At 36.9% G+C, this 19592-nt stretch overlaps 1 protein-coding gene across 12 annotated transcripts in view; it reads right to left on the bottom strand.

Moving 5' to 3' along the window:
- FRY (FRY microtubule binding protein) overlaps positions 1-19592 on the bottom strand; it is a 608287-nt gene that overhangs the window by 188891 nt on the left and 399804 nt on the right. For all 12 annotated transcript variants that reach the window (XM_059684112.1, XM_059684113.1, XM_059684114.1 and 9 more), the window contains 3 exons: positions 18010-18170; positions 15927-16037; positions 11522-11676 (listed from right to left, as the gene is read on the bottom strand). In XM_059684112.1, the coding sequence (XP_059540095.1) occupies positions 11522-11676; positions 15927-16037; positions 18010-18170 (427 nt within the window). The remainder of the gene's footprint in view (positions 1-11521; positions 11677-15926; positions 16038-18009; positions 18171-19592) is intronic.

The raw sequence follows: 19592 nt of genomic DNA, 5'->3' as shown, positions 1-19592 counted from the left end.
AAGAACAAAAAAGCATGAGGCTGATGTGTCAGATAGAGAATTGGGGAAAGCCCCCAGATGATGGTGGTGAAGGGAATGATGAAGGAAAGGTGACGTTTATGTTATGATGTGCTTACTTTGTGTCAGTTACTGTCTTTACCTAGATTTGTGATTTAATTGTCACAAAATGCTGGTGAGGCTTAGAGAAGCTAAGCACTTGCCCAAGGTCACATAGAGGTAGTGGATCCTAGACTCCCTCCTGGATATGCCTAACTCCAAAGGATTCATGCGTTTACCCACAGTGTTCCTAGCAGCCCACAGCAGAACATGTCACAACCAGTCTACATTGGAATTCTTACAAGCTACAATATCTGGAAGCAGACCATTCTGATTGTGAAAACAGAAAGGACATTTTCTTCTGAGCCCCATAGTGCAGAGGTGGCCCTACCTATATCTCTATCTTTGACATTGGGACTTAATTCATATATATTTATATAAAGAAGAATACTAGAAACACTACTTGGAATTTAAAGGCAGGAAAAGAACAGACAAAGCCTGTCTTTTAAGTGGGACTGTGCACTTGACCAAGTAATGAGGGCATTCATTAGTTGCTTAAGAATGACCTGTGGAATTTATGTTGAAACAATACTGAAAGGAATAACACAGATCCAGAAAATGGAAAAAACCCAGATAAGGAAAAGTGAGAAAGATATAAAATGAGCAAGAGAGAACACATAAACCATGTGAATGCAGTTATATTAAACAGGCTTAGCAATGGAATCTTATACCTCCCAGCATTTAATTATTCACCGTAGGCCCTCTGGAATGGCACAAGATGAATAAAGGCAGCTGTGATTATACAGAAAAAAATTCAAATGGTGAAATAAATGTGAAAGGTAGGTATGATTCAGAAAGTACTAGTAAACAAGAAATAAAAGTGTTTTTTTTCAATCTAGAAAAGAGAAGATTTTGAAAAAATATATTTTTATTGATTCAGAAAGGAAGGGAGAGATAAAAACATCAATGATGAGAGAGAATCATTGACCAGCTGCCTCCTGCACACCCGACACTGGGGACTGAACTCACAACCTGGGCATGTGCCCTTGACTGGAATTGAACCTACGACCCTTCAGTCCACAGTCTGACACTCTGAGCCAAACCAGCCAGGGCTAGAAAAGAGGATATTTCTGAAGAATTTTGGAAATACTCACTAGCTATGGTTTCTTTAGAACTAAATGACAAAGGATAACTTTGAGGGATTCTTTTAATAGATATTACTAGTCAATGGAGGGGATTACTCTGTAGCTTTTTGCTTCTAACAACTAGTGAATAAGAGTGTCTACAGGGTGCTTTTTAGGTGCCAGGTCTCAGTTCAAGAGACTTATTTTATTTAATCCATGCGCTAACCTTATTATCACTCCCATTTTACAGATGAGTAAGAATTTGTAGTAACTTGCTCAAAGCACACAGGTTGAATTCAAACTCAAGATACTTAAGTTTCCATCTTTTCATATATCTGTCATTTGTATGCCTTTCTGGTTAGAAGTATCTATTCAGGTCCTATGCCCAATTTTAAATTGGGGTTATTTGCTTTTTTGTTGTTGAATTGTATGAGTTCTTTATATATTTTGGATATTTAACCTCTGGTTGGAGATGTTGTTTGCAAATGTCTTCTCCCATTTGGGTGATTGCCTTTTTGTTTTGTTGACAGTTTCTTGTGCTATGCAGAAGCTTTTTAGTATGATATAGTCCCATTCATTTATTTTTGTTTTTACTTCCCTTGCCTTTGAGGTCAAATTAATAAAATCCTCTCTAAGAACTAAGTTCATAAGTTTAGTTTGTTTACTATGTTTTCTATGTAATTTATTGTTTCTGGTTTTATATTTAGGTCTTTTATCCCTTTGAGTTAGTTTTTGTATATGGGAACAAAAAACTTCACTAGCTACTAGGGAACTGCAAATCAAAGCTACAATGAGATACAACCTTACACCTGTTAGAATGGTTATTATCAACCAGAAGAGTAATAACAAGTGTTGGGGAGGTTGTGGAGATAAAGAAACTCTCATTTACTGCTGATGGGAATGTAAACTGGTACAGCCATTATGGAAAACAATATGGAGGCTCCTCAAAAAACTAAGAATAGAGTTACCACATGGCCCAGCAATCCTGCTTCTGGGTATCTACCAACAAATATTTAAAGACATTTATTCATAAAGATATATGTACCCTATGTTCATTGCAGCATTATTCATGATGGCCAAGACATGGCAAGTGTCCTTTGATAAATGATTGGATAAAAAAGATGTGGTACATATATAAAATGAAATATTATTTAGCCATAAGAAAAGACGAAATACTGCCATTTGTGACAACACTGATAAATCTTGAGAGTATCATGCTAAGCAAATAAGTCAAAGATAAAATGTCAAGAACCATATGATTTCAATCATATGTGGGATATAAAACTAGAAGCAACAAATGAACAAATGACAAACAAACAAAACTCATACAGATAACAGTATGGTGGTTACTAGAGGAAAGGGGTGGGGGTAGTACAGGGTAAAGGGGGCCAAATATATGGTGATGAAAGGAGCTTTGACATTGTGAGGTAAACACACAATATGATATATAAATGATGTATTATAGAATTGTGCATTTGAAACCTATATGATTTTATTAACCAATATTACCCCAATAAATTTCATTAAGAAAAGATAGTAAATTTTTAGAGCCCAAATCCCCACACTAGCAGCCCTCCAGAGGGCCAACTGGATCAAATGAGGCTAAACATCTCTAGGTAGGGGGTGCTATTGGGATTCATGGGTCATAAGCTTCACATTTCTTCCTTGGAAATTGATCATGTGGGGCACTGACTTTTAAGAATTCAAGTTTGCTGGGCCTGATTTAAATTAGGAAAGATTTATAGAGTTAACTTAAGGCAAAACAAACATACAAACAACAATGACAACAAAAATAAACCCAACACAATTCTTTAAAAGTTAAAACTTTAATTTTATATATAATTCTGAAATATCTATTAAATATTTTTAGTAGTATTTTGGATAGACAGTAAGAACAAAATCGATGGAATTCTTAAGATTTAATTAAATGTTGAGAATTTTGTTAGGTCAGTGATTGGAAATGGCCTGTACTTTTAATATGGAGCATGCTATTTAGTTTGATTAATAACCTTAAAAAGCCAATTAATCTCTTTCTCAATTTCCTTATCTGTTCTGTACTGATATGATTTGGAGTTAAGAGGGAAGTGAATAAGAACATGGACAGAAGCCAAACAGTTATTTGAACTAATGCTGTCTAATAGGTGAACTGTTTTCTTTTGTGCTAAATTATAGTACTGAGATAGTTTTAAAAGATTTTAATCAGATATAAATAATATTTTATGAAAAATTCTTCAAAATTAATATTACCAGTTCTACTATAACTTTCTACTTTTATCTTTACTTCTCCTGTTCGTATTCAAGTTCCACTTTGACTTCCAAATCTCTTAATAGAACCAGAGTTATATGATAGCCATAGTTACAGTTATAGGTTTGATTGGAGACCAGCAAGTTCACTACACACACACACACACACACACACACACACACACACACACACACACAGTCGATTACAGAAATAAAAGAAACCAAGAAGAAGAATGTAGAGACCATGTCTGGCCCATGTTGCTCAGTGGCTGAGCATCGACCTATGAACCAGGAGGTCATGGTTCAATTTCCCATCAGGACACATGCCCATATTGTGGGCTTGATTCCCAGTAGGGGGCATGTAGAAGGCAGTGGATTCAAAATTCTCTCTCATCATTTATGTTTCTATCTCCCTCTCCCTTCCTCTCTGAGATCAATAAAAGTCATTTTACTTTTTAAATTTAAATTCTTTATTGTTGAAAATATTACATATGCCTCCTTTTCCCCCCATTGACCTGTCCCCAGCTCCTCCCCCCCCCACCCTCGCACATGCCCTCACTCCCTACTGTCTGTGTCCATTGGTTATGCTTATATGCATGCATACAAGTCCTTTGGTTGATCTCTTACCCCCCGCCACCCTCCCCTGACTTACCTCTGGGGAGTCTGATTGATGATTCTATGACTCTGGCTATATTTTTGTTCATCAGTTTACCTTTTTATTATATTCCAAAAATGAGTGAGACTATGTGGTATTTATCATTCTCTGACTGACTTATTTCACTTAGCATAATGCTCTCCAGGTACATCAATGCTGTTGCAAATGGTAAGAGTCCTTTTTTTGTTATAGCAGTACTAGAGGCCTGGTGCACAAAATTCATGCACAGGTGGGGTCCCTAGGCCTGGCCAGTGATCAGGGCCTATCGGGGCCATCTCGCCCAGTCCCGATTGGGGCTGGGCCAGGGAAAGGGACTGCAGGAGGTTGACTGGCCGTAGGAGGTTGGCTGTAGGAGCATACTGACCACCAGGGGGCAGCTCCTGCATTGAGCACCTACCCCTTGGTGGTCAGTGCGCATCATAGTGATTGGCCGACTGGTCATTCCAGTTGTTCTGGTCGTCTGGTCATAACAGTGGCTTAGGCTTTTATACATAAAGATAGTATCCCATTGCATAGATGTACCATAGTTTTCTAATCCACTCATCAAATGCTTTTTCTGCATCAATTGATATGATCATGTAGTTTTTGTCTTTCAATTTGTTTATGTGATGTATCACATTTATTGATTTGCGGATATTGTACCAGCCTTGCATGCCTGGAATAAATCCCACTTGGTCATGGTATGTGATCTTTTTAATGTATTGCTGGATGCGATTTGCTAATATTTTGTTTAGGATATTAACATCTATCTATGTTCAACAGAGATATTGTTAATTCTCTTTCTTTGTATTATCTTTATCTGGTTTTTAGATTAGGGTAATGCTGGCTTCATAAAAGGAGTTTGAAGTGTTCCTTCCTCTTGAATTTTTTGGAATAGTCTGAGGAGGGCAGGTTTCATTTCTTCTTTGAATGTGAAAGAAGAACTCCCCTGTGAAGCTGTCTGGATCAGGGCTTTTGTTTGCTGGAAGTTTTCTTTTATTACTGCTTCAATTTGCTCAGTAGTTATTGGCCTATTCAGATTATCTGATTCTTCCTGATTGAGTTTTGGAAGACTGTATATTTCTTAGGAATATGTCCATTTCATCTAGGTTGTCCAGTTTGCTGGAATAGAGTTGTGCGTAGTATGTTTTTCACAATCCTTTGTATTTCTGTGGGGTCAGTTATTAATTTGCCTCTTTGGTTTCTGATTTTGTTTATTTGGGTCCTCTCTCATTGCTCCTTGATAAGCCCGGCTAGAAGTTCACCAATCTTGTTTATCCTTTCAAATAACCAGCTCTTGGTTCTATTGATTTTTTGTATTTTTTTTTTTTTGGTCTCTATGTCTTTTATTTCCTCTCTAATCTTTATTATTTCGTTCCTTCTACTTTGGGGTTTTCTTGTTTCTCTCTTTCTAATTCTTTAAGTTGTAGGGTTAGATAATTTATTACTATTTTTTCTTGTTTTTTGAGGTAGGCCTGTAGTGCTATGAACTTTCCTCTAAGGACTGCTTTCACTGTGTCCCATAGATTTTGGATTGTTGTGTTTTCATTGTCATTTGTTTCCGGGATTTTTTTATTTCTTTTTTGATCTCTTTGGTAACCCAATCATTGTTTAATAGCATGCCATTTAGCCTCCAAGTGTTTTATTTTTTAAAATTGTTTTTGTTGTAGTTGATTACTAATTTTATGCCACTGTGATCTGAGAAGATGCTTCATATGACTTCTATCTTCTTGAACTTGAAGAGACTTAGTCTGTGTCCTAATATGTGGTCTATCTTTGAAAATGTCCCATGTGCACTTGCGAAGAATGTATATTCTGTAGCTTTGGGGTGAAATGTTCTGACAATGTCAATTAGTTCTGTCTGATCTAGTGAGCCATTTAGGATTGCTGTTTCTTTGTTGATTTTTTAAATCTATAATATTGATCCAGTGGTGTCAATGTGGTATCAAAGTTTCCTACTATGATTGTATTCTTCTCGATCTCTCCCTTGATATCTTCCAGAAGTTCTTTTATGTAGTTGGGTGCTCCTGTATTTGGTGCATATATGTTTACCATAGTCAGAGCCTCTTGTTATATTGCTCCCTTTAGTATAAGAAAGTGGCCTTCCTTATCTCTTGTTATGTCCTTCACTTTGAGGTCAATTTTGTCAGATATAAATATTGCTACCCCAGTTTTTTTTCATTTTCATTTGCTTGAATTTTTTTTCCATCCTTTCACTTTCAGTCTCTGTGAGTCCTTTGTTCTGAGGTGGGTCTCTTGTAGATAGCATATATATGGGTCATGTTTTCTTATCCATTCAGCTACCCTATGTCTTTTGATTGGTGCATTTAATCCATTTACAATTAAGGTTATTATTGATAGGTACTTATTTGTTGCTATTTTCATTCTTTATGCTTGTGTTCCTTCTCCCCTTTCTATTCATTCTTTTTACAATAGTCCCTTTAACATTTCTTGTATTGTTGGTTTGGTAGTCATAAACTCCCTTAGTCTTTTTTTTTGTCTGCGAAGCTCCTGATTTCCTCTTCAATTTTGATCGATGGTCTTGTTTGATAGATTATTCTTGGATTCAGTCCCTTGCTTTGCACCACTCTGTATTCTTCATTCCATTCCTTACTGGCCTGATGTGTTTCTGTTGAGACATTGTTTTATAGTCTAACTAGAGGCCTCTAGCACGAAGAGATTCGTGTAATAGGCCTTCCCTTCCCTTGGCTGCTGGTACCAGTTTTCCTTTGGCACCCGGACCCAGGCCTTCACTCTGGCTGGGTTCCGGCCAAAGCCCCCACCCCAGCCGTCAGGCTTCGCTGCTCCGCTGATTCCAGGGCCGTGAGGCCTTGCAGCTCCTCTGATCCTGGGCCTGTGAGGCCTCAGGGCTCCTCCTGGTGCCGGGGCCGTGAGGCCTCGTGGCTTCACTGATCCCGGGGATGGGAGGCCTCACGGCTCTGCTGATCCCAGGGCCGGGAGGCCACTCAGCTCCACTAATCCTGGGGCTGGGAGGCCTCGCGGCTCCACTAATCCCGGGGTGGGAGGCCTCGTGGCTCCGCTGATCTTGGGGCCAGAAGGCCTTGTGGCTCTGCTTGATGCCAGGGCTGTGAGGCCTCATGGCTCCGCCCATCCCGAGGCTGTGAAGCCTCGCGGCTCTGCCCATCCCAGGGCTGGGAGGCCTCATGTGGCTCCGCTGATCCCAGGGCCGGGAGGCCTCGTGGCTCTGCTGATCCCGGGCTGGGAGGCCTCGCTGCTGGCCTGGCTTCGGGGCCATTTGGCTTCGCTCCACCGCTTGGAGCCTACATATGCAAATTAACCGCCATCTTTGTTGGTGGTTAATTTGCATATCACCCTGATTAGCCAATGGGAAGTGTAGCAAAGGTACGGTCAATTACCCTTTTTGTCTTTTATTAGATAGGATGTTAGATCCATTGTAGTAACTTTCTGTCTCTTTCTTGCAGCCCTTAAGATTCTTTCTTTGTTGTTAATGTTTACCATTGTAATTATGGCAAACATGTTGGTGTGGGTCTTTTGGGGTTCATGTTGTCTGGGATTCTCTGTACTCGTGTGATTTTTTTCTTCCCTAAGTCAGGAAAGTTTTCTGTCATTATTTTTTCAAATAGGTTTTCTATTCCTTGCTCCTCTTCTTGACCTTCTGGCACCCCTATTATGCAGATGTTTCTTCATTTCGTATTGTTCCAAATCTCCCTTAAACTCTCCTTCTTTTTAATTCTTTTTTTCCAATTTCTGTTCAGTTTGGGTGTTTTTTTCTATCCTGTCTTGTAACTCATTGATTCGGACCTCTGCTTCTTCTAGTCTGCTGTTGAAACCTTCCATTTTGTTCTTTATTGCAGCTATGTCATTCTTCATTTCCTGTTGATTCTTACACATGTTGGTGAATTTCTCATCTAAATGGTTGAGCATCTATATAACCATTACTCTGAATTCTTTCTCTGCCATATTGCTTGTCATTCAGTTCCTTTTCTGGCAATCTCTTCTTTTCTTTCCTTCAGGGATTATTTGTCTCCCCATTTTTGCTGTCTTTTTTTCTGGCCCTGAGCACCCTGCTTGGGGTCCAAGAGGTTGAAGCCCCTTTGGTCAAATGGTCTGGAAATTTTTAGTCCAGAGGTTGGGTCTGCCTTGAGTCTCACACCTTTATTGCATCTACTTTGAGTTGTATCCCCTTCTCCCATGGATCTGGTCCCTCAGTTGTCTGCTTCAGATTATTGGGTGTCTGGGGCATGTGCACAGTTCCTCTGATGTGTGACTCCCTGTATGAACCCAGAACCCTCTGGCATGTAATTTGCATCCGTGGCAGGGTGGTGTCCTAGGTCACTCTGGAAGTGCACTTGCAGCATGGTCCTGTGGCCCCTGGCTGGGTGCACTGGGTTGGTCTGGGTCACCCCGGCAGTGCTGTCCTGTGGCCTGGAGTGGGACTAGTGCTGGGTTGTCCAAGTTGCCCCTCCTGGGTCCCAGGGTGGAGCAAGCATCGGGTTGTCCTGGGTCGCACAGTCAGCACCCTACTGTGGCCCAGAGTGGAATAAAAGTATTGTTTATAAAAGAATGTAGAAACTTACTTTTTCCCATTATCACACCTGACAAATATAGGGGTTGATATATTAACTAAAGGCCTGTTGCATGAATTTGTGCACCAGTGGGGTCCCTTGGTCTGGCCTGTGGGATTGGCCCAAAAACAGCTCTCTGAGATCCCTCGAGGGGTCCCAGATTGCAAGAGGGCGCAGGCCAGGCCGAGGGACCCCACCGGTGCACAATCAGGGCCAGGGAGGGATACAGGAGGTTGGCCAGTCAGGGAGGAACCACAGGAGGGCTCCAGGGCATGTCTGGCCTGTCTCACTCAGTCCTGATCAGTCAGGCCCCAGCAGGAAGCTAACCTACTGGTTGACTGTCTGCCCTCTGGTGGTCAGTGTACGTCACAGCGAGCGGTTTAGCGGCCTTAGGATATCATTAGCATATTATGCTTTGATTGGTTGAATAGCTGATGGGCCGACTGGACACTTAGCACATTAGGCTTTTATTATATAGGATTATGCAAAAATTGCTATTTTCCCTTTCTAAAACTAAAGGTAGAAAATTTTAATCAATAAGAGCATTAAAAAAATGTAATCTTTTAGGTATTGTCAAGTCAATTATAACTGGTTCTTTAATAAATGAATCTGCTTATATTGTCATATTCCTATAAAACAAGTCTGGCTTATGATCATTCCTATTTGAAAAGGAGATGGTAATTATTTACTTCACAAGAAGGATTCTCCTCTTTAGAAACTGACTTGTCATAGGAGTGACTGTCCAGATAACTTTTTTGAGAAATTTAAAATATGATCCAGTTTATGTATGACTTCTCAGGAATCTATTCTCTCACAAGAGAAGGTATTTGGGTATTTTTCAGATGCAAACATGCAGGAAATTTAAAAAACAAAAGCTAAAACACCAGAATTTCTTTGAAAAAAACAGAATTGAAAACATAAGTGCAAAGATTGTTCAGACAAATCTGAGACTTGTCTAAACTACACAGTCTGAGAATTTATGGGAAAAGAGAGTAAATTTTGGCCACAGTGAAGCTTTAGATTCTAAACATGCTCTGTGGTGAGAAATGACAGCAATGTTAGCTACTGTCTTGGCAGACAGATCATGGCCATGGCTTTGCCTGGCCCTCTAACCTTTCTTCAGAAAATATGAATGTCATAAATGTAAATTGATATGCAATATTCGTTTAAGAAACCCAAATATTTTAGGATCATAGCTTTAAAAATCTACTCTAAGCATAGAGGATTTTATGTCCTAATATTTTTAGGACTGGAGATATTACTGAAATTGTGATTATGTTGTTAAATTATTAAATTACTCATATGTACTCCCTAAGGAAAAATATCTAGACTTATTCACAGGAATGAAATGTAACATTTTATGAGACAGCATGCAATTAAATTATTTGGCTAGGAAAGTTCAAAGCAAGATCACTGAGAAAAGGGCAGCAAAAAGAGGAAACCTATGGTCCCAGTCATAGACTCTAAATTCACTTTTTAGAATCAAAGCATCATGTGAAGTTTATACTTAACAGATAGAAATGACTAAAAATAAAATACATTCTGGAGAAAGATAATTTTGCAAAAAATGTTATTTTGGTAATATCCCATAGATCCAAGTATTCTTTTTTAATGTTAACATCGAGAAATAAAATGATGGAGAAATCAGTTTATATTCCTTTGCTAAAACTTTTATGGAGATTAAAGTGCATAATAAAAATTCTACTGCTAAAATTATAGAAAAATGAAAGTTTTAGACATGAAATGCTATCTACTATCTTTAAAAGAAAGATAAAAATTTTGAAGAGAAAGTTGTCTCTAAAAAGCAGGGTTATTTTACATTTACTGAAAGTAGATGTCTTTTAAAATTCTATTCTAATTGATTTAGAACAAAATAGGTTTGGAGTTTAATACTAGTTCACTTTTATTTTATTTGTAATAAGTTGGAATTTAAAATGAATTCACTTTTATTCCCTTCTTTGGGTACCTGTAGACAGCCATTTAATTTTATTTACTTATTTTTTAAATTTATCGAGAGAGAGAGAGAGAGAGAGAGAGAGAGAGAGAGAGAGAGAGAGAGATTTGTTGTTTTACTTATTTATGCATTCATTTGTTGATTATTGTATGTGCCCTGACTGGGGATCAAACCCACAACCTTTAAACCTGCCTGCAACCGTGGCATATCTGGATGATGCTCTAACCAACTGACCTACCTGGATAGGGAATCAATATAGCCATTTAAAATGCAACAATTTATCAAAAAGGAAAATCAACAGTCTATATGAGTCTTTTCAAAATAAACTTCAGCTGCCTTCTTTCAAGTTCTAACATGTGAGTTTTTTTTTTTTTTTTTTTGGAAAAAGCTCATGCAATTTGGGTATCTTCATTAACCCTTGCATAATAGTTATGAAATTCAATAAACTATAGCTCTGAATGTTTTTTGCTGAATGACTAATTTATATAACAAGGGCAGTGGTTTTAAAAGTGTGGTCTGTGGAACCTGGGTGCCACATTTCTTTCCTTTTCTTCCCTTCTGAAGTTTTGAACAAGGTGGATTTAACCTTTTGAAGGGTGCTTTTTGGATTTAGTTTTGTCTAAAGATGGCCGAAGGGCTTACTGCTCACATCTCTCACAAGCATTTCTAGAAACTCCTTTAATATATCTTCTTGATCATTTTCAAATCCTGTTCTAATGTTTCACTATGAATTTCCAGGCATTTAAAAGAATGGGGCTATAACGACAAACCACTCTCCTGGTGGAATACAAAAAATCAACGTAGCTGCACACTGACAGGTGTGGTCTTCTGCCAGGGAAATATAGGCCATTTTGCATTCCCATAGAATTTACTATGCTTGAATAATTGCAAAAGCAGTCGGATCTCAGTTATTCATATCATGAAGAACAACCCTAATTGAATTTTCCACTAACCAGCAGCCCCTGCTCACGAGAATCCATACCTGCTTCCACATACAGTTGCTATGGCTTTGAAGCAGCCAGATGCAAGTTGGTAGGAACCTGTATAGCATCGGTCAATTGCCCAATTAAAAAGATTTATTTGGTCAGGATTAAGTTCCAAGAGTAAGACGACAACTTCACAGCCAAGTTGATGAACCTGAATACACAGAGGAAAGCAATTATTCATGTTTAATGAAATGTTATTCCAGGAAAAGACACAAAATCAAGCTTAGTCAATATTGAATGGGGTAAAATAAAAGTGAAGACTCAGCATTCATCTTGATTAATTTTTATTTCACATTTTCCTCTTTAAGAGGGAGTGATTGAAACTGAATACCGAAATGTATGAACTAAACGGGATCCTACATAAATCTGTCCTATAGGTCCACTCATTCTCGATCATATAATGCTGGAAAGGTGGTGAAGACTTTGTCTATATTTCTTATTTGCATTTAAAACGTTTCTGAAAAATATATGTGTTTGGCAAAAAAAAAATAAATATACAAAAGGAGAGCCTTTATGTATGCAGTCTAATAAGAAAAAAATCAGAGTGAGTATGTTTAGTAGGCTTGATTACTAAATATACTGTGTAAAGCTTAGCTGGAAATCTTTTAAAAAGAATTCAGTTATCAATAAACTCTTCATTATCAGAGACTTCCATATAAAATATCAGCATTGTAAAGAGAGTTAATAGGATACTTAATTGATTCCTGAAGCTACTGTCTTTTGTCCAGAAGATGACTGGTGCCTGGAGGCTATATTCCCCTCCAAAAACATTTTCCTGTGTCCTCTGGAAGTTGCAACAAGGTGGGGAAGGAAAGATTCTGGTTTGGGGGAGTGATATTCTAATTGGACGGTCAAACATGCTCAACCTAGTTTCTAAAGGGGCTTAAGATAAAAACTGATATGGCGTTAGTATGGCAAAGGACTTAAAAATAACATTTCATTACAAAGTTAGATGAACGAAAATCAGCAAGTTATTATTGTGCTTTGGAAGCTTGATATTGATGTACAAAATACACAGTATATGATTCAAAAGTATATGATGAGTTATCTTAACTGAACACGATAGTGTGAGTACCACAAAGTAAACGGATTGCTAGCACCAGTAAAGCCTGCCTGTGCATTTTCTTCATCACTGGTCTCTTTCCCCTCCTCAGAAGCAACCACATCTTGACTTCCACCACCATTGGTTAGTTTGGGCTGTTTTGAACTCCATGTAAGTGAAATTATATAATATACAACTTTGTGTCCTGCTTTCACTCAACTGCTGTTTGAGAGTGACCTGCATTAATTGATTCCCACTGTTGTATAGTATTCTAATTTATGATCACTCCCTAACTTAGAAACTGCTGGTTGTTAGTATACTGTGTTAACTTTAGTAGATAATGCCAATCAGTTTTCCAAAATGGTATTTCCAGTTTATACTCTCTACGGCAAGAGAGTTCCCATTGCTCCATTTCCTCATTGACATTTGGTACTGACAATCTTTCTATTTTTAATGTTTTATTGGTGATATTTAACCTTTATACTTCTTTATTACTTTTAAAAATGTTCTTTTTCAATTACAGTTTACATTCAATATTATTTTGTATTAGTTTCAGGTATACAGCATAATGGTTAGCAATTATATAATTTACAAAGTGATCCCCCAATATTTCAAGTACCCACCTGACACCATACATACATATTATAATATTGTTGACTATTTTTCCTGTGCTCTATTTTATATCCCATAATTATTTTGTAACTACCAATTTGTATTTCTCAATACCTTCACCTTTTCCACCCAGCCCTCCAACCCCCTCATCAGTTTGTTTTGTGTATCTATAAGTGTGTTTCTATTTGTGTGTTTGTTTATTTTGTTCTTTAGATTCCACATATAAGTAAAGTCATATGGTATTTTTCTTTTTCTGTCTGACTTATTTCACTTAGCATAATACCCTCTAGGCCCATCTATGCTGTCGCAAATGGTAACATTCCATTCTTTTTTATGGACGAGTAATATTCCATTGGATGTATGTATCACAGTTTTTTGATCTATTTGTCTATTGATGAACACTTTGGATTGCTTCCATATCTTGACTATTGTAAATAATGCTGCATCTTTTTGAATACTGTTTTGGATTTCTTTAAATATATACCCAGTAGTGGAATTACTGAGTCATAAGTGGTACTGCCAATCTTTTAAATTTCAGCCATACTGGTGGGTAGCATCTCCCGTGGCTTTAGTTTGCATCTTTGTAACTACTGATGAGCTGGAAAATGTTTTAAGTTTACTTACCATTTAGATAACCTATTTTGTACATAGCCTGTTTTAGTGTTTGGTCATTTTTCTAGGTGTCTTTATCTTATTTTGTAGGGGTTCTTTATATATTTAGATTTAAGAACTGGTTTATGTTGCAAGTATCTTTCATGCTATGGCTAGTCTGTTCACACTCTCAATGGTGCCTTTTGGTGAATAGAAGTTATTAAATAGTCTTTCTTTATGGTTAGTAATTTTTGCATCTTGTTTAAGAAATCTTTCCATAATCTCAGGGAGTAAGATATCCTCCTGTCTTATTTTCTAGAAACTTTATTTCTTTTACCTTTCACATTTAGATTTGCCATCTAAGTTCTTTTTTTATCCCTGACACCTTATTTTCCTTTCCAAATGCAAGGATCTATAGTATAATGTTGACATAAGTGGTGACAGTCAGCTTCCTTGGTCATTTTAATCTCAGGAAACACTTTCAATATTCACTATCAAGTATTAATGTTTGCTACATGTTTGTTAAGATACCTTTATCAAACCAAGAAAGTTCTTTTTATTCTTGGTCTTATTAAGAGTTTCTCTCCTGAATGAATGTAGAATTTTAAAAGTGCTTTTCTGTATCTATTGAAATGACCATATAATATTTCTTTCTTGAGACACTATTAATATAATTAACATACTAATGAACTGATGGACATTAAACCAATCTTGTGGGTTTGAATAACTTGGTCATGATGAATCATCTTTTTAATATATCACCGAATTCAGTTTACTAATAATTTATTTAAAGGTTTTATTTCTATGCTCATGAATGAAATTGCCTTTTAATATTATTTCTTGTTAAGTCCTTGCCAGGTTTTAGTATCAAGGTTATGCTGGTCTGCTAAAACATGCTGGAATGTATTTCCTCTTGAGCTGTTTTCTCTTAAAGGATTTGTATCAAATCAATGTAATTTGTTCCTTAAATGTTGACTTCATCAGTAAAGCCATCTGTTCTTAAAGTTTTTTTGTGCTTGTATATTTTTGTGGGAAGTCCAATTACAGATTAAATTTATTACTTATATGACTCTTCAGATTTTCTTTTCTTCTGGTATTGTGTTTTTCTAGGAATTCGCCTCTTTTATCTACATTTTCAAGTTTACTGGCACAAAGGTGTTCATATGTTCTCATTTATTTTAAATATTTGTAGCATCTGTAGTGATGCTCCTTTACATTTATGATGCTAATGACACATGCATTCTCTCTCTTTCTTGATTAGACTTGTTATGGATTCATTAATTTTTAAAAATATATATTTTTATTGATTTTTTACAGAGAGGAAAGGTGAGGGACAGCAAGTTAGAAACATCGATGAGAGAGAAACATTGATCAGCTGCCTCCTGCACACCCCCTACTGGGGATGGGCCTGCAACCAAGGTACATGCCCTTGACTGGAATTGAACCTGGGACCCTTCAGTCCGCAGGCCAATGCTCTATCTACTGAGCCAAACCAGTTAGGGCACGGATTTATTAATTTTATTGTGTGTTGTTTTTTTTTAACAAATTCAACTTTTGGTTTAAATTAATTATTTCTCTGTCATTAATTTCTGTTCTTATCTTTATTCCTTCATTTTACTTGATTCAGTTTGATGTTATTATTTTTCCAACACCTTGAGATGAATGCTTAGGTCATTATTAGCCTTTTTTTTCTATCTATTATATGCACTTAATACATTTCAGTCTAAGCAAGACTTTATTTATAATCCACAAGTTTAGTATGTAGTGCTTTCATTATTCTTCAGTTAAAAATATTTTCCAGTCTCTCATTGATTCTTTGACTCACTGGTTATCTGGAAGAGTGTGTCTTCATTATGTATTTATTATTGATCACTAGCATAATTCCACTGCGATTAGAGAACACAGTCTATGTCACTTCAATCATTTTAACTTTATGGAGACTTGCTTTATGGCATAGTTTATTGTCAACGTTGGTAAATGTTACTGTGATATTTATCTGGATGCACCACAGTGTATTGTGAACAACACTTAAACCTACATTCTGTGGTTGATGTGGGAAGAGACTGTGTTGTGAACAATGCTTAGACACTCAGTAACCTAGCTGAGGCAGAACACCCTATACATTGAACAAGTAAGTATCTTTAGCTAGTACTTACTCGTAAATCTTGACAAGCCAGAATGTTGTCAAGCCACTTATATAGGTAGCCATCTGGGGAAAGGCCCACGTTGTCAAACACGGGGCCGCAGCACAACACTGCTGACATTGCCTGATAACAAAACACAAAACACTGGGAATGAAACCTGGAATTGTCTAAAGGTATGCAACTGACTTTATAAATATAACTACCAGAATTATAAATGATAAAGGTCTTTAGCAGTTATTTCCAAGATCTTAAAGTATTCCTTAGTAGAGTTAATAAAAAGTACCAGATTCCCAATGGGCTCATTTTAGAAGAGCTAAACTCATAAATTTAACTTCATGAAAATGTATTTTATGATTATAACAAGTGTTTATCATAAAATAGTAAAACATTCAAAGCAAAATGCTATGTCACAGTTTTGAAAATAAACTTACCTTAAGTGATTTCAAGTGAATTAATTCTGTTTAGAAGATAGAGCTTTTAAACTTTTGCTTTGATGACAAATATTTGACTATGTACTGAATTGACAAACTTGACAAATATTTGACTAATGTACTAAATTGACAAACTATGAAAAACATGGAGATAATTGTGATTCTTAATCAAAGATAAAGAAAATGGAAAATATATACTTCAGTTACTTTGAGGTTGGGGGGAGGAAGCAAGGGAAGGTGAGAATGGGAGATCTTTATTAATTCTGCATTAGCAAGTCCAGGTGACTATCAGGGCCATGGTTTAAATTAGCTCCATTGAGACAATAGTCAACCTGAAAGTCAGCAATTTCTGCTATACATGACAGTTGAAATTAGACTGGGAATCATGCTTCTGAAATGTTTAAACAGTCCTAGTAGTGTGGAAATTTATTTCTGGGAACCTTCTAGGATAAGAGACTAAATATTCTAGGATAAGAAACTAAAAAGGGAAATGGCAGATTTTGAATTTGAGGTTATATATATATATATATATATATATATATATATATATGTATATATATATATATATATATATATATATATATATATCAGGCCCAGTGTATGAAAATTCGTGTACTGGAGGGGGTCCCTCAGCCCGGCCTGCCCCTTCTCACAGTCCAGGAGCCCTCAGGGGATGTCCTACTGATGGCTTAGGCCCTCCACCCACAGGGAGTGGGCCTAAGTCGCGGTCTGACCTCCCTCTGTGGGAGGCAACCAGGCTGATCAGGGGAAGGCGCCGCCCCTATCACCCCGCTGCTGCTGCCACTGCCAGCCGCAGTGGCTGTGTGCCCCAGGCCTCTCACCCGCCAGAGCTCATGGCTGCCATGAGCCCAGGGCCTCGCAGCCGCTGTGGCTTTGTCTGGGTAGACAGCTGGAAGATGTCTGCCCTAATTAGCATATTATCCTTTTATTAGTATAGATATATACACACACATATATAGGATGTCCCCCAAAATGTATGCACACTTTAATAGCTGATGGCTCAATTTTCAAAATGAAATGTATTTTAATAAAGACTGCCTTTATAATTATTCAAAGTGTATGTATACTTTTTTGGGGGGCACACCATACACACACATACATACACACACACACACACACACACACACACACACACACACCCCTCATTATAATCTATGGATTTTTTCTTAGGTTGGAAGTTTATTGGCAAGGCAGCTACTTGAAGAGTTTATCTCCTACGAAAAAACATGTGGTTCTATGGAAAAAAAAAGAGAACCTATGTAATACTTTCAACAATAAAGATTAAAGAAAATTATTTAAAACTGAAACAAAACAAAAAACCATGTGGTTCTTATATAGAAGACACAATGACTAAAGTGGAAGCTTGGATAAGTTTTGCACTTAGAAATTATGAGGCCAACTGGAATAGTTGCATATCTATACACAACTATCAATCTATTTTATGTGAGTACATTTTGGAATTTTTAAGGTCAGCTTATGTATTTATGTGCGTATTTATTTGACTTTTTTGCAAGTGTACTTAGATTATGTCATATCATATGAAATTATATTATTTATTTTAACCTAATTTAAGGCATGGTTATCAGTTTAATGAAAGAAACTATGGATCTCACAAGAATCATCATGAGGCAAAGGTGACCTACCTTTAAGGCACAATACTGGTATCTTGTGATCTGATGGTTCCTGTCACTGTATCGATCCAGGGGTGTGAACATAATGCTGAAGGGCCCTGCCCACTGGCTGAACAAGATGAAAAGATGGTGCCTCAGGCTTTGCTGGGGGAAGAGAAATCTCCTGTGGTGAACTAGAGAGAAAAATGCAGTTAACAGTCTCTGAGAACAAAAGATATAGTGAATACAATTTACGTCACTATTATACAGCAGTTTTAAATTTTGGAGAAAGGATTAATTTCATTTCCCAACTCCAGTTTTCTTTAGGTAATAAAAAGTGTTTAAAAAGTTAAGCAGAATTTTCATTCTAAGTGTGCATCCTTCCTCACTAGCACCTTGTCAGAGCAGGAAGCAGAGAAAAAAGATGACTCACATACTGTTTTCTATTCAATATCTAGAGAACCTTCCAACACCTTCCAATCAGCTGCTTACAAAGATGATGTTCCTTTGACAGCTGCCAGTCTTTAGGAAAAACTATGAAGTATAATGTCTAGAGAATTTAAACAAATATACTTTAACTGAAGAGGCCAGCTCACATCTTACTTTAGAGCCATCAAAATGAGGAGGATTGGTTATACAACATCAAAGTTACGAAAAAGTAGAAATAGTTGAGTGCAGCTTTTTATAATTATGTCAAGTGCTTTTAATGACAGTCAGTCATTCATTTTTACACCGAATTGGCCTTGTAGTATAGTTTAGATATCAGATAGCATGATTTCTTCAACTTTGTTCTTCTTCCTCAAGATTTCTGTGGCTATTCAGGGTCTTTTGTGGTTCCATATAAATTTTTGAAATATTGGTTCCAATTCTGTAAAATATTCCATTAGTAACTTGATAGGAATTGCATGGAGTCTATAGATTGCTTTGGGTAGTATGAACATTTTAATGATGTTACTTCTTCAAATCCATCAGCATGGTATATAGTTCCACTTATTTGTATCTTCTTTACTTTCATTCTTCAGTGTCTTATAATTTTTGGAGTACAGGTTTTACATCCTTGGTTAAATTTATTCCTAGGTTGTTGTTTTTTTAATGCAATTGTAAATGAGATTGTTTTATTAGTTTTCCTTCCTGATAGTTCATTATTAGTGTATAGAAATGCCACTGATTCCTGGATGTTTATTTTGTATCCTGCTACTTTACTGAACTAATTTATCAGTTCTAATAGTTTTTTGGTGGAATCTTTAGGGTTCTTTATATACAGTATCATGTCATATGCAAATAATGACAGTTTTACTTCTTCTTTTCCAATTTGGATGCCTTTTTCTTCTTCCTCTTGTCTGACTGTAGCTGTGGCTAGGACATCCAGTACTATGTTGACTAAGAGTGGTGAAAGTGGACATTCCTATCTCATTCTCAGCCTTAAGGGAAACATTTTTGTTTTTTTCCATTGAATTTTATATAGGCTGTAGGTTTGTCCTATATACCCTTTATTATGTTGAAGTATGTTCTCTCTATTTCCATGTTGCTGAGAGTTTTTATTATAAAGTAGAGGCCTGGTGCATGAAAATTTGTGCATTTGGGGGTTAGGGTTCCCTCAGCCCATCCTGTGCCCT

Source organism: Myotis daubentonii, chromosome 2, assembly GCF_963259705.1.
Source record: "Myotis daubentonii chromosome 2, mMyoDau2.1, whole genome shotgun sequence".
In the NCBI taxonomy this organism is placed as follows: domain Eukaryota; kingdom Metazoa; phylum Chordata; class Mammalia; order Chiroptera; family Vespertilionidae; genus Myotis; species Myotis daubentonii.
The sequence above is the reverse complement of the archived record's forward strand: the minus strand, read 5'-3'. Positions and strand labels throughout refer to the sequence as shown.